General features: G+C 45.0%; 1 protein-coding gene across 2 annotated transcripts in view; it reads right to left on the bottom strand.

The window, feature by feature from the left end:
- The window catches only part of SIL1 (SIL1 nucleotide exchange factor), a 55,682-nt gene that overhangs the window by 31,415 nt on the left and 9,207 nt on the right, over positions 1–15,060 (bottom strand). For both annotated transcript variants that reach the window (XM_083435393.1, XM_083435394.1), the window contains 4 exons: positions 13,050–13,163; positions 12,625–12,760; positions 9,766–9,886; positions 4,023–4,131 (listed from right to left, as the gene is read on the bottom strand). In XM_083435393.1, the coding sequence (XP_083291519.1) occupies positions 4,023–4,131; positions 9,766–9,886; positions 12,625–12,760; positions 13,050–13,157 (474 nt within the window). In that variant the 5' untranslated portion in view covers positions 13,158–13,163. The remainder of the gene's footprint in view (positions 1–4,022; positions 4,132–9,765; positions 9,887–12,624; positions 12,761–13,049; positions 13,164–15,060) is intronic.

Genomic DNA, 15,060 nt, shown 5'->3' with positions numbered 1-15,060 from the left:
GAAGAAGATGGTGAGGAAGAGGTCATTCCCCAAAAAAGCCTGAAGCATTTCTTTGGGGAATAATAGGCACAGGGGTCCCCCCAAAATTGGTTAAGCTATTTAGGTTTGCTCCTACCGCAGCCAGAATTCTGTATGCACAGAAATGGAAAGAAGTTCCGTCAAAAGAGGGATGGATTTTGAAATTATTGGACAATGTGGAGATGGCAAAAATAAGAGACAAAGAAGAAGAAAAGAATGGAGACCCTTTTTGGATTATCTGAGGAAAATATTATAGTAAAATGAAATCGCTGGCAGGACTTGAAATATAAGCGAAGGAATGAGATTGATAAAGGAATGTAATGTAGGATATATGTTTTAGAGAAAGATTACATTCATGGCAGCAGATTTGAATAGAAACATCATGGAAGTAAGAATGGGAACCTTAAGGGAATATTGTATTGAAATTGAATTGGTTAAATGTTTGAGAGCTAATAAAAAAAATATGAAAAAAGGAGTCTCAACAACATCTGGAGGACCAGAGGTTAACCACTTCTGCTGTAGGTTGTTAAGTACCTCCCTCAGTTTACGAAGTCTAATAGGCTGACAAACCTAGACAGCATCTTAAAAAGCAGAGACATCACCTTGCCATCCAAGGTCCGTATAGTTAAAGCTATGGTTTTCCGAGTAGTGATGTATGGAAGTGAGAGCTGGACCATCAAGAAGGCTGATCGCCGAAGAATTGATGTTTTTGAATTATGGTGCTGGAGGAGACTCTGGAGAGTCCCATGGACTGCAAGAAGATCAAACCTCTCCATTCTGAAGGAAATCAGCCCTGAGTGCTCACTGGAAGGACAGATCCTAAAGCTGAGGCTCCAATACTTTGGCCACCTCATGAGAAGAGAAGACTCCCTAGAAAAGACCCTGATGCTGGGAAAGATGGAGGGCACAAGGAGAAGGGGACGACAGAGGACGAGATGGTTGGACAGTGTTCCATCACTCAGGACTGGTTTTCTGGCAATTCATGGATAATTACTAGAAAGGTTAGGATATGAGACCAAGTAAAATAATGTCATCTCTCTTAAGAGCACTCTTATGATTTGCCTCAAGTGCAGTGTTAGAAACTCACGATACACAAGCTAGGTGCCAAATGGCTCTTTAAACCAAGGTTACAGTCGCCAGAACAGAATATCTAGTTTATTTATTTAGTTTATTTATTTATTGTATACCGCCCTATAACCGGAGGTCTCAGGGTGTTGCTGTTTTGGGGCAAGGCGACTCTAAAGTCTTATTTTTCAAATGATGGACTGGCCGTGATTGATATCAGTTAAACATCTGCGCCAGAGTCCCACCGGCACCTTGGCAGGGAAGCTGAAGCTTCAAAGAGGGAAATGGAAAGCTCCAGTGAGAAAGCAGGGAGTTTCCTGTTGCGGTTTGCTGGGTGCTGCCCAAGTTTCTTTTCTTTCCCCCCTAAATCCTCTTTAATCTGTTCAGGTTTGTACACATTGCTTCCATCTGAAACACAGCTGGATACAGCTATAGGTTACCATCAAAGTGTTAAGTTCTCCTAATTGGCAGCTTACGCTGTCGTAGAAATTATTGAATTTATAGAATGAAAACCAAAATGTGCGTGAGGAAATCTGAGCAAGTGAAAGCGGTGTTTGCAAGAGAAACATGGGAGAAGGGCTGAACGAACATGTAAAGGTAAAGGGAGCCCTGACCATTAGGTCCAGTCGCGGACGACTCTGGGGTTGCGCGCTCATCTCGCTTTATTGGCCGAGGGAGCTGGCGTACAGCTTCCGGGTCATGTGGCCAGCATGACGAAGCTGCTTCTGGCGAACCAGAGCAGCGCACGGAAACGCCACTTACCTTCCCGCCGGAGCGGTACCTATTTATCTACTTGCACTGGTGTGCTTTCGAACTGCTAGGTCGGCAGGAGCAATGGGAGCTTACCCCGTCACGGGGATTCGAACCGCCGCCCTTGTGATCAGCAAGTCCTAGGCTCTGTGGTTTAACCCACAGCGCCACCCACGTCCCAAACGAACATGTACGCGTGAGCTATTCCTATAACCGTCAAGGACAAGGGAAGGAAGGAGAGATAAGATAGTTGCTGTGCCGTGTGATTAAATCAATATAAGCTAGTAGAAGAAAGCACTGTCGCCTATGGACAGTATAGAAGTATATAAATGCTTCTGCTTCTTCATATTTGGTGTGCCATCCCTCAACTACTTGCTGGCTGAGGTTGTGCCACGCTGGCCTTGCAATGCCTACAGAAATGTCCTGTTTGAGTCTGGATTTTATTGGCCATCCAGGCTGAACCCACAGGGTATTGGGTTACTGATGCCCAATATTTCCCCAATTCCACCACAGATTTTCACAAAACCAAAGCCAGGTAATGCATCTAATTGTGGAAGCCGGACTTGTTCATTAAAGTGAGAGGGACATTTGCTCCCCTCCATACCACACCTCGCTAGAAAAAAGAGACAGCTGTAAAACACCCATGCTGCTACAAGATTTAATCTCTGCAACCAAAACAAAAAACTCTACACTTGCACTATATAAAACCCTAGGTAAAGGTAAAGGGACTCCTGACCATTAGGTCCAGTCATGACCGACTCTGGGGTTGTGGTGCTCATCTCGTTTTATTGGCCGAGGGAGCCGGTGTACAGCTTCCGGGTCATGTGGCCAGCATGACTAAGCCGCTTCTGGCGAACCAGAGCAGCGCACGGAAACACCATTTACCTTCCTGCCAGAGCGGTACCTATTTATCTACTTGCACTTTGACGTGCTTTTAAACTGCTAGGTTGGCAGGAGCTGGGACCAAACAATGGGAGCTCACCCCGTCGCAGGGATTCGAACCGCTGACCTTCTGATCAGCAAGTCCTAGGCTCTGTGGTTTAACCCACATCCTTTCATATAAAACCCTACTCAACAGGAAAAAATATGATTTAGAATATGAAAGACAAAAATGGAGTGAAGAGTTAAGAGTACAGATAACAAATGATATATGGGAGTCAAGTCTAAAATCAACAGAAATAGCCTCTATGGATCTAAGACTAAGACTTATTCAACAGAAAATAACATTCAGAGTCCACTGGACTCCAGCAAAACTATACCAGAAGAAAATAACAAGTGCAGACAACTGCAGGAGATGTTAGAGTAAAAATGCGAACTTAGTACATATGATGATTAACTGCCCGATGATAAGATCAATTTGGTGCGAGGTGAGGATATTTATAGCAAGAGTAATAAAAAGAAATTGTTATTTAGGGGGATTGAATTGAATTCTAAATTATATTCCAGAAACGTGGGAGATTTCAAGGGGTCAAAATAATAATAATGGATGTACTGTGCTATATTAGAAGCAAAAAAACTTGTTTTGATGAATTGGAAGAGCTGCAAAAAGATTCCATTGAGCACATGAATTGACAATATGGACAGACTAGCTACATACGAACGAATTGGATGTCAACGCAAATTAAGAATGGATAAATATGAAGAAATCTGGAAGGAATATTTAAGCGATAAGGTGGACAGTGGTGGGAAGTAGGGGGAGGAGAGAGAGGTGGGAAAATATTGTTAAAAAAGGTGTAGTCATAGGTATATCAGTGTATTCAAATCTGAATTGTCAAATTGTGTTATTATTGTTATTATAGTTTTTGCTGTATGTGTCTTTTGCGGTTGTTGTTTGTATCGGAAAAATGATTAAATAAATTAAAAAAGAGAGACAGCTGTAAAACGAAAGCAGAAATTATTAGGAATCTGCCGAAACAAAAGGAGTCTGTGCTAGAAGTTTGCGTTTCCCATTTCTTGCCAGGCAGCATAGTTTGACAAATCTCGTATGAAATTTCAAGTGGAAGCCCTGTATTTGCGGCAGATTTTTCGACTCCGAAATTCCATAGCAACTCTGCTTTGAGTTGAGTTTGCCTCAGAGTATAGGCTTCCCTCATCTATTTCCCCTCTTTTGAGCTAGGAACATAATAGCTATGCTTTCAGTGCTATGTTTGCTATGTTTCAACGCCATGTCGCATTTTCTCGGATACTACCTTTTGAGCCAGTGTATCATCTGTCTTCATGCTTTTCTTCATTTTAGACAAAGCCTTCTTGAGTTCTTGCGTTGTGAATGAAGTCGGGTCGATATCTATGTGCCCCAGCCTTGCAGAAAACAAAAACATGCGTCACACAGATGAACAACTGATCCGCAGTGAGGAAGAAACAAGTATTTGATGGGTAACCCAAATCTTGGCCTTGTTTATTACTTTATTTAGCCCAGGACAGACAGCCCATGTTCGATCTTGCGTTCATTTACTACTGGGTTAATAATAATAATAATAATAATAATAATAATAAAAAGCTGGAATTTGGCAATCCAAGTGCATAAATTGATAACACACTAAAACGTTTCTAAGTTCTAATTGTATCTCCCTAAAGCTCTTGTCTGGGAACAAATAAAATAGGTTAGTCACCTCCCCAAGGCAAAAGCCAGATGTTCACAGTCATGGAAGTCTTAATATTAAACTCTGACATAAACAAGCTCATTTTCAAATGTAACAGATAAACAATTGGGGGGGGGGGAGGAGAGAGACATATAAACCTACAAAAAGAAATATAAGACTGAAGAAGAGGGGGGTTTTTTTAAAAAAAAAATTGAGTGTATGCTTTGCATGTATAAGGAAGCAAACATTCCAGTCCATCTTAGAGAACAAAAGAAGCCACTATTTTGTAAATTTTGTTCCAATGAACACACTCTTCAAAAAAAAAAAGGGGGGGGGAGCTTCTAAAACAAATAATCAAAGAAAGGGAGTGTCCAAGGAAATTTGCATCAAGCAGGCCACGCAGATCTGCCAGTCAAGTCTGCCGTTCCTCCTGCAGTTCCCTCTGCAATCTTTCATTTTGACTCTTTTAAGATAATATTTCCATTTCCTGTCCATTATGTTGAAGGCACACTCTTCCTGGGACAGCTCAGTCGGCAGAGCATGAGACCCTTGATCTCAGGGTCATGCATTCGAGCCCCACATGGGGTCAAAAGATTCCTGCATTTTACAGGGTTGGACTAGATGACCCTCGTGGGTTATTCCAATGCTACAATTCTGGTGATTTATATTTTACTTTCTTCTGGACAGTGCTACCTTGGATTACAGACGCTTCAGGTTACAGACGCTTCAGGTTACAGACTCCGCTAACCCAGAAATAGTACCTCGGGTTAAGAACTTTGCTTCAGGATGAGAACAGAAAATGGGCGGCGGCAGCAAGAGGCCCCATTAGCTAAAGTGGTGCTTCAGGTTAAGAACAATTTCAGGTTAAGAACGGACCTCCGGAACAAATTAAGTTCTTAACCTGAGGTACCACTGTAATACCGGGACGCAGGTGGCGCTGTGGGTTAAACCACAGAGCCTAGGGCTTGCTGATCAGAAGGTTGGTGGTTCGAATCCCCGCGACGGGGTGAGCTCCCATTGCTCAGTCCCTGCTCCTGCCAACCTAGCAGTTCAAAAGCACGTCAAAGTGCAAGTAGATAAATAGGTACCGCTCTGGCGGGAAGGTAAACGGCATTTCCGTGCGCTGCTCTGGTTCGCCAGAAGCGGCTTAGTCATGTTGGCCACATGACCTGGAAGCTGTACGCCGGCTCCCTCGACCAATAAAGCGAGATGAGCGCCGCAACCCCAGAGTCAGCCACAACTGGACCTAAAGGTCAGGGGTCCCTTTAGCTTTACCACTGTAATGTTTCATTCTGGGTTGTTTTATTGGCTGTTTTCATGTAGGTTGAGAATTTCCACACACACCCTTAAAAATATAAATCGGTATAGAAATGAAATGAAAAATTATGATTTTTTAAAAAAGAAAGAAAGATCCACAAGTACAAGGGGTAGGCTGCTATCCCTATCCCGGATGCTTCTAAGCCTTGCTCCCATGTCTAAGCATGCAGCAGGCAATCTGAACCCCTCCCAGCACAGAATTCCAAATGGCACACATAGGATCCTCTGCTCAGAAACCCATACCCTACACAGGGATGGTGGAGAGGTGGGACGGGCAATTGGAAGATTGCCAGCGGCTTTTTTGCGGGTGATTGGTGGGTGTGGCAAGGTCCCCTGGCTACTGGCAATTGGGCGGGTGATTGGCGCTTGCTTTCGGCGAACCTGCAGACAATTGGTGGCTTCGTCGATGTCCATTCGATAGTCTGTGGTGGTTCTGCGGGTGAGTGATTTTTGGTAAAGGTAAAGGGACCCCTGACCATTAGGTCCAGTTGTGGCCAACTCTGGGTTGCAGCGCTCATCTCGCTTTACTGATCAAGGGAGCCGGTGTACAGCTTCTGGTCATGTGGCCAGCATGACTAAGCCGCTTCTGGCGAACCAGAGCAGCGCACGGCAACGCCGTTTACCTTCCCACCAGAGCGGCACCTATTTATCTACTTTCACTTTGACGTGCTTTCGAACTGCTAGGTTGGCAGGAGCAGGGACCGAGCAACGGGAGCTCACCCCGTCGTGGGGATTAGGACCACTGACCTTCTGATCGGCAAGTCCTAGGCTCTGTGGTTTAACCCACAGCGCCACCCACATCCCAATTTTCAGTAACTCCCTGCAAAAAATCACAACGAGTCCGGCAATCGTCTCCGGGAAAACGCTCAGCAACTCTGGGCAATCTCTCCCCCCCCCCCCCCAAAATCTTAACAACTCTTTTTTCAATTTTGAGTCCAAAAAAAGAGGGGGCATGTTATATACGGAAAAATACGGTAGTTCAGTGGCCGAGAAGCCATTCTGCAAGCAGCAGGAGCCAGACCCAAGCTCCAGCAACTGGGAAAAGGCCCCCACTCTGTGACCCCGGAGAGATGCTACAACAAGGAGGCCTGATATTTCTGAACTATACATGTGCCCTGATACATTGCTAATTTCAGAACTGTAAAGGCAATTTCCCTCGAGAAACAGCTTCTCAAATAAAGGATAGCGCTTCACCTTATTCAGGTCCCAACCCAAAGACATGTCAATCTAGAAGTCGTATGCAAAAATTCTCAATGCATCCCAAAATACAGAAGCACATCTTCAAAGCAGAAGGGAGGGGGGAAGGAGAGAAGCCTGTTTGTCATCCTAGATTATCACAAGCGAACCCGGCTTCCCTCGTGGTAATTATACGATTAAGACTAAGGCGACACACCAACACCACCATCTGGCTTGTTTGTAATATCAATGAGCCCAAGCTCTTCTGTAATAAATTTCCCTTTGTCAGATGTATAGATGCACATATCTCATATTTCCCTTGGAGGAAGGGAGAGATCACTTCAAACGGCGAGGCCTGCTGACAGTCAACCGTTTCGGCTGAAACTTAGAAAGAGCGAGATTTAAAAGAGTGAGTTTTCAAGAGGAAAGGGCTGAGCGCTGATGAATTGCTAATTCCATCTTCAGATTTCCCCCTGCAGTTCTTGAAATCTCTCTCTTCTGCCAGTTGTTTATATGAAGTTGACAATGTTGTCTCTTCTCTACTGATCAGTCCCACGATATTTGCTAAGCCTGAATGCCACCACAGCCCCCACCGGCTCATGAGGGCTGGCAACCCAAAGAAGGACAGGCGTTCTCAACATCCTGTAGCAAACTCCACAGTATTGACTTGCTTTCCTAGTTTATGTCCTAATGCCTCTGTTTGTACAGTTTCTTAACAAATTGTACAGTCATACCTCGGGTTACGGGACGCGGGTGGCGCTGTGGGTTAAACCACAGAGCCTAGGACTTGCTGATCAGAAGGTCGGCAGTTTGAATCCCCGCGACAGGGTGAGCTCCCGTTGCTCGGTCCCTGCTCCTGCCAACCTAGCAGTTCGAAAGCACGTCAAAGTGCAAGTAGATAAATAGGTACCACTCCAGCAGGAAGGTAAAAGGCGTTTCCGTGCACTGCTCTGGTTCGCCAGAAGTGGCTTAGTCATGCTGGCCACATGACCCGGAAGCTGTACGCCGGCTCCCTCGGTCAATAAAGCAAGATGAGCGCCACAACCCCAGAGTCGGCCACAACTGGACCTAATGGTTAGGGGTCCCTTTACCTTTACTGCCTTGGGTTACAGACGCTTCAGGTTGCGTTTTTTTCGGGTTGTGGATCGCCGAAACCCGGAAGTACCGCAACGGGTTACTTCCAGGTTTCAGCGGTTGCGCATGCGCAGACGTGCCGAATCACAACCCGCGCGTGCACAGATGTGACGCTGTGGGTTGCGACCATGCATCCCACACGGATCCCGTTCGCAACCCAAGCGTCCACTATCTCCTATCTATGGGTCTGGCTTGCGAGGAGATGATTCGATTTCCCGCAATTCAAAAACTGCATTTGATACATCATCAGCTCCTGGCGAACCCCCCGCTCCTATCACATGGGGTGGCATCCGAGTGCTGTCCCTCCACCGATGGAAGGTATCCCCCAACAGAATGGAGAGGGGGACCATTTTCGGTGGTTCCCCCCTCTACTCTCATCAAAAGTTGCTTCTGAGGGTGGAGGGATACTCTGCGGTGAACTGGAGGGGAGAGCTTAGGAGCAGAGGAAGGGTTGCCCAAAATTGACCCCTTATCCATGTTGATATATTGCCATAATAAACTTGAAATGAGCCTTGAAGCCCATCCTTTGAGACACACCTAAAACATCTGCTATGCAGATGAAGTTGAGCGTGAGACACCCCGTGTGGCTGCCAGAACATGTGAAAGTCTGTGAGCCTGTTTCTCTGGCCGGATAGCTGAAGGGAGCAGAGATCTGTACAGTGGTACCTTGGTTTACAAGCTTAATCCGTTCCGGAAGTCCGTTCTTAAACCAAAGCGTTCTTAATCAACTTGATCCCCTTCCCCTCTATCCTTTTTCCTTTCTCCTTCTGTGATGGAACTATTTGGGGTCTTCCTGGGCTTTTATTTGTGGCCCACGTAGGACCAGTCTGGATAGTTGGCCTTGGTGAAGATTTGATGTTTCCATCCCCAAAAAGTTTTTGATTTGAGTTTCTACTGAAATGAGGCTGCATTTTAATGTTGTATTTTTAATCCTGTTTTTAAGTTGTATTTTAATCAATTGTTTTATACCTGGTGTTAGCCGCCCTGAACCCGGTCTTGGCTGGGGAGGGCGGGGTATAAATTATTATTATTATTATTAAACCAAGGCGTGCTTTCCCATAGCAGCGGGGGACTCAATTTACAAATGGAACACACTCAACGGGAAGCGAAACATGTTCTGCTTCCAAGGCAAAGTTCACAAACCAAAACACCTACTTCCGGGTTTGCAGCGTTCTTAATCCAAGTTGTTCATAAACTAAGCTGTTCTTAAACCGGGTTTGCAATGTTCTTAATCCAAGTTGTTCATAAACTAAGCTGTTCTTAAACCAAGGTACCACAGTACATAGTTTTCTCATTTTATACGTAGACCAGTAGCATTGTGCGACTTGTAAAGGGAATAATAAATACTTTAGAGAAGAACTGGATGGGTGAGGTGGTTACTCCTGTCAAGGGATTTCACCAAGAGAGGGCTAGACTGCTGCTGCTGTTGTGAAGATGCAGGAAGACTTAACTCTGCTGAAATTGGGGGGGGGGGGGGAGGAACCCAAAGAGTTGGGGCTCACACACCAACAATCCATTCCACTGACAGAATGGAAGAATGGAGCAGCTCTAGGAGGTATCAGGAAACTGCGGAAAACGACGCTGGAGGCCCCACAAACCACAATGTCTCACAGGTTGCCCACCTGCCTCTATGGAAATCCCAAACCGTCCTCAACGGACGGCAGGGAAAACATAAGTTCATCTGCTTTCTTCTTAGAAAAATAAGAGTTGTCTGAAGCTACCTTACCCTTTACTTTTCTGAGGGTCTTTCACGTCACTTTTCTTATTTTCATTATCTGGAAGCTTGGCTAATTTTTCTCCTGTCTGAAGATTTAATTGCACATGTAAGCCGGCAGGAACAGCCTGACCTGCAAGTAATAATAATATAGATATATAAATTAGCACACATTTCTTCTTCTCAGTGTTTCATTTCAAGACCAACATTTTCTATCAACATTATACAGCAAAAGGCAGCGAATTAGAAATCATGAAACATGACTGAAGTCAAAGTCAGTGAAATTTGGGGTCACATCTACTTAATTCAGGAGGGTTCTGAAAGCTTCTCTGTGTGAGGGAAACATGCAGAAGGTTACTGATGTTTGGGTTATTCCTTCCGAGAAGCTGAGTACAGCTGGTTTAAACTGCTTCTGTTATCTCTTTCTGCCCAGGTCAGGCTGACTGTAAAAGTGAGGCCAGAAGGAGCCTGGGTTTCACTTTCTTTCTATCTCTTTTCGTTCTGGTTTGATGTTCCATACATAGTGTTAAGATCTAAACTTATTATAAGTTTGTAAGGCAAAGGTAAAGGGATCCCTGACCATTAGGTCCAGTCATGGCCGACTCTGGGGTTGCGGTGCTCATCTCGCTTTAATGTCCGAGGGAGCCGGCGTACAGCTTCCAGGTCATGTGGCCAGCATGACTAAGCCGCTTCTGGCGAACCAGAGCAGCGCACGGAAACACCGTTTACCTTCCTGCTGGAGCGGTACCTATTTATCTACTTGCACTTTGACGTGCTTTTGAACTGCTAGGTGGGCAGGAGCAGGGACCGAGCAATGGGAGCTCACTCTGTCGCGGGGATTCGAACTGCCGACCTTTTGACTGGCAAGCTCTAGGCTCTGTGGTTTAACCCACAGCACCACCCACAGCGTATAGGTTTGTACGTTTAAGTTAAGTCTGCTGCAACTGGATTTCTTATGGACAGTGCCAAATCCTGAATGTATTGGATTTGTGACCATTATGCTCATTTGTCTTCAGCAGTAAAGCTCTGTGGATGAAATTCCCCTGTTCTATTTTTTTTTATTTTGGAAACTCTGCAACGTGTTTAAGTTGTAACTCTGCTGACTATACATTGGAATCTACTCTGGATCAATATTGAGTAGAATTTCAATGACAACCTCTCCTTTGAGCCTTTTTTTTTTTTTGAGGGGTGGGAGGACTTCTTAAATGGTCAATCCAGTTTCATTGCTAAGCAACTAGACCAGGCGTCCTCAGACTAAGGCCCGCAGGCCGGATAAGGCCTGAGGGACACATTTATCTGGCCCACGGTGACCCCCGCTGCCTGCTGCCGCCGCCCGCTCTTACTGGCGTGGCGCAGCTGCCCACTTCTGGGTCTGAGGAGCACCGGAAACAGCTTATGCGCATGTGCGTTATTTCCGGTGCACATCCGGGTCGTAGGAGGCCCATGCACAAGCGCACAAGCTATTTCCGGTGCTCCTCCCACCTGGAAGTGCGCTGGAAATAGTGTGTGCGCACAAGTATGGACGCGCGCTCCCCTGCCCTCTGGTCCGCCACGCGATCGGCGCTGGAGACACCGGCCCGAGGCGCGGTAAGTTTGCTGACCCTTGAATTAGACCCGGCCAGGTCTGATAAGTACAGTGGTACCTCGGGTTACATACGCTTCAGGTTACAGACTCCGCTAACCCAGAAATAGTGCTTCAGGTTAAGAACATTGCTTCAGGATGAGAACAGAAATCGTGCGGCAGCAGGAGGCCCCATTAGCTAAAGTGGTGCTTCAGGTTAAGAACAGTTTCAGGTTAAGTACGGACCTCCGGAACGAATTAAGTACTGAACCCGAGGTACCACTGTATCTGCTTTGTTATGTAAGCTTGGGACTGTGTGCTGCCATAGGAACTAATTAGCTGGAGAACCTTCTGGAAAGTGAGGCGAGGGAGGCATGTGATTGCATGTGGGTCTGAAAAGAGAAACAAAGGCCTGACTTGCTCTCTGTGCAGAATCCAAAGTGATGGTTTTGGTGGTCCCGTTAGAAACCTAATGGGGGAGAGTTACTGCTGCGAGCCTTCCATCTTAAGGCGGGCCTATGTATGCATGTAAATAAACTTTATTTCACAGAAGGCAATCTCTGCCTCCAGTGACATGTAAGGTAAAGGTAAAGGACCCCTGGACGGTTAAGTCCAGTCAAAGGCGACTCTGGGGTTGCAGCACTCATCTTGCTTCAGGCCGAGGGAGCCAAAGTTTGTCCACAGACAGCTTTCTGGGTCATGTGGCCAGCAGGACTAAACTGCCTCTGGTGCAACGGAACACCGTGACGGAAACCAGAGTGCAAGGAAACGCCGTTTACCTTCCCGCCGCAGCGGTACCTATTTATCTACTTGCACTGGCATGCTTTTGAACTCTAGAGGCTCAGTGGTTTATACCACAACGCCACCCGCATCCCTCCAGTGACCTGCACCCCAAATTAATCTAACCCAAGAAATGCACCGATTTCCTGAAGGCTCTCCCTGCTCAGAGACAGGAGAGCAGGTAACAACACATTAGTTAACAGTGCCCTTTTGAACATTCACTAAATTATTTCATATTTAGTTCAGCCATTTCCCTCCGTCACTGGGCTGTTTAAGTAGATATATGTGAGTAAAATTAAATGCAATTATGCTGTTGATTTTGGGGAGGAAAGATATTCCCTATGAATAACGAGGATCCAAAACAGGCTATTAGATAGGTCTCCTGACAGAATTGGGATTAAACTGAAAAATTATTGGCATTTCTTGGTACAGGATGTAGTAGAATGCAGCCTCTACCTGTTTCATTGGAGTTTCTCTTGAGTAGCAAAAATTACATAAAAAAATAAAAATCTCTGCCAACTTTAAATTACCTGGCCGGACAGTTTGCCATTGATTCGTCGGGTAGAATACTTCCAAGTCTTCGGAATCAAAATCGTTTTCCTCCACGACTCCCTCTTGACTGTCCTCTTCCTGCGAATCACCAACTTTTTCTGTGAGAGCAAATTCCTTCGGAAATAAATAAATGAATAAATAAATTATTATTTATACCCCGCCCATCTTAGGACTGCATATAGCCAGCTAGAATGAATGCCTTTTAAGCACTCAGTTAAATAGCTGATTAAATATTTGCATTGAAAACACAGGATTTTCTCCTGTGCTAGACAGACAGACAGAGACAGAGAGTTAAAACCCAAAAAAAATACAAACGGGTAAACCCACCTTGCCGGCACAAATGAATTCTGATTAGTTAACTTTCCCTGTACTTTCTCAAGATTCAGTTACTAAAGATACTCACTGCAACTCTGTCGTTTAAGCACGAAGGGAAACTCGTTACAAATAGCAGCAAAGCCACCAAACTGAGCTTAACCACACTGGATCGTGGACAGCAGATGATGCGAGACATTGCAACCTGAAATTAAGACAGTAGATGAATTAAGATTCCTCACCATTTCGAGTATTGTTAGCCCAGAAATGGAAACAAGAAGAAATTCTGACGAAAGAAGAATGGCAGACGAAATTAATGGACTATGCAGAATTGGACAAAATGACAGGAAGGATTCGAAACCTGCGGGACCAGAGATTTACAGAAGACTGGAAGAAGTATATGAATTATTTGAAGAGCAACTGTAATCAACAAATTACGCTGGTAGGACTACAAGAAGTTTTGTAAGGAGAAATATACGAAGTGTTACAAAGTAGAAAAAGATAGAGATATTGGTTATGTGTTTGAAATGTAATAGGGAAGATAAGAAATGCATACTGAGAGATTAGATTGGAAAACTTTCAGACAGGATTGATGGAAGTCAAAAATTTGAATAAGATGTAAAAGTATGTTTAATGACTGTTGAAAATGATATGTTAAAAAAACTAATAAAAAAATTTATATAAAAAAAAGATTCCTCACCATTTCACCTTGTGACCTTCACAGCATTGTACCATTCTACAAGCCAGCAATACTCCGAAGAATGTAAGAATGCCACTAAGCATTCTTGACACATAACTGAATCGCACGGAAATTAAAGCTACAAATGTGCATTGAACGAAATGGTTTAGTTTACAATATAGGTGTACATTCTGTAACGCATAGGGCACAACCTATGTCGACCCACGAGTAGTTGAAGGCATTTTGTTTCATCTTGTGTGTCTGGGCAGATACATAATAATACGTGGGAGAGTTTAAGAGGCTTTGTTCCCCTGAATGCATTTTCTTTTTGGATGATAAAAGCATACATGGTCTCCCCACCCACGCACCGACTTTGATGGTATAATGATTGTGCTCTATCACTAGCTGCTATTCACCGCTCTCCCATGCTTTCAGCGTGCATGGAGACAGCAGCAGAGAAGCTGCAAATTACAGCCCACCAGAATGATTTCAGCTATTATCACTGGCAGGGCAGGTCTGCGGGACCAGACTGCGGAAGCAAACAACAGCGTGTCAAAACCCAAACAGGTCAACCTGCCTAGAAAGGAAACTTGCACTGGAATTTGCCAGGAGGCATGGTTTCAATCATATTTGTGACTCTTAACAAGACAGGTTTCAGGTGCCCCTTCTTTTAAAGGGGCTGTCACCTGGTTTTAACCTTTAAAGCCCTACACAACCTAGGACCCTCGTACCTACGGGACCGCCTCTCCTGGTATGTCCCACGGAGGACCTTACGGTCTTAAAACAAAAACATCTTGGAGGTCCCAGGCCACAGGGAGTTTAGGCTGGCCTCGACCAGAGCCAGAGCTTTTTCGGCTGTGGCCCCGATCTGGTGGAGCGCTCTGTCACAAGAGACTAGGGCCCTGCGGGACTTGACATCTTTCCGCAGGGCCTGCAAGACAGAGCTATTCCACCAGGCCTTTGGCCAGGGCACAGCCTGACCCCCTCCTTTGGCAATCCTCAGAGAACTCTAGCCCAATGGTTGCCATTAATTTGATTTTGAACTGATTTTAGAATGAAATGATTTTAGAATGGTGTATTATTTTACTGTTGTTAGCCGCTCTGAGCCCGGCTTCGGCTGGGGAGGGCGGAATATAAATTTTATTTTATTTTATTTTATTCTATTATTATTATTATTATTATTATTATTATTATTATTCTAGCACGATTCCTTTAATTCTCCTTACCTGTGCATGCTTGGCGTTTACAAAGTGGCTAGTTAAGCCCCACTCTCCACCTGAGGACAGGTGATGCCTGGCACTCACCTGTGTGGCACTCAGGTACGTCTCTCTTTCCTACCCTCCGTTCCCTGTAAAACTGGAGTACAGTGGTACCTTGGGTTACATACACTTCAGGTTACATACGCTTCAGGTTACAGACTCTG

This window comes from Podarcis tiliguerta (assembly GCF_965153285.1).
Source record: "Podarcis tiliguerta genome assembly, chromosome: 3".
Taxonomy (NCBI): Eukaryota; Metazoa; Chordata; class Lepidosauria; order Squamata; family Lacertidae; genus Podarcis; species Podarcis tiliguerta.
This window is presented reverse-complemented; position numbering and strand designations above follow the sequence as displayed.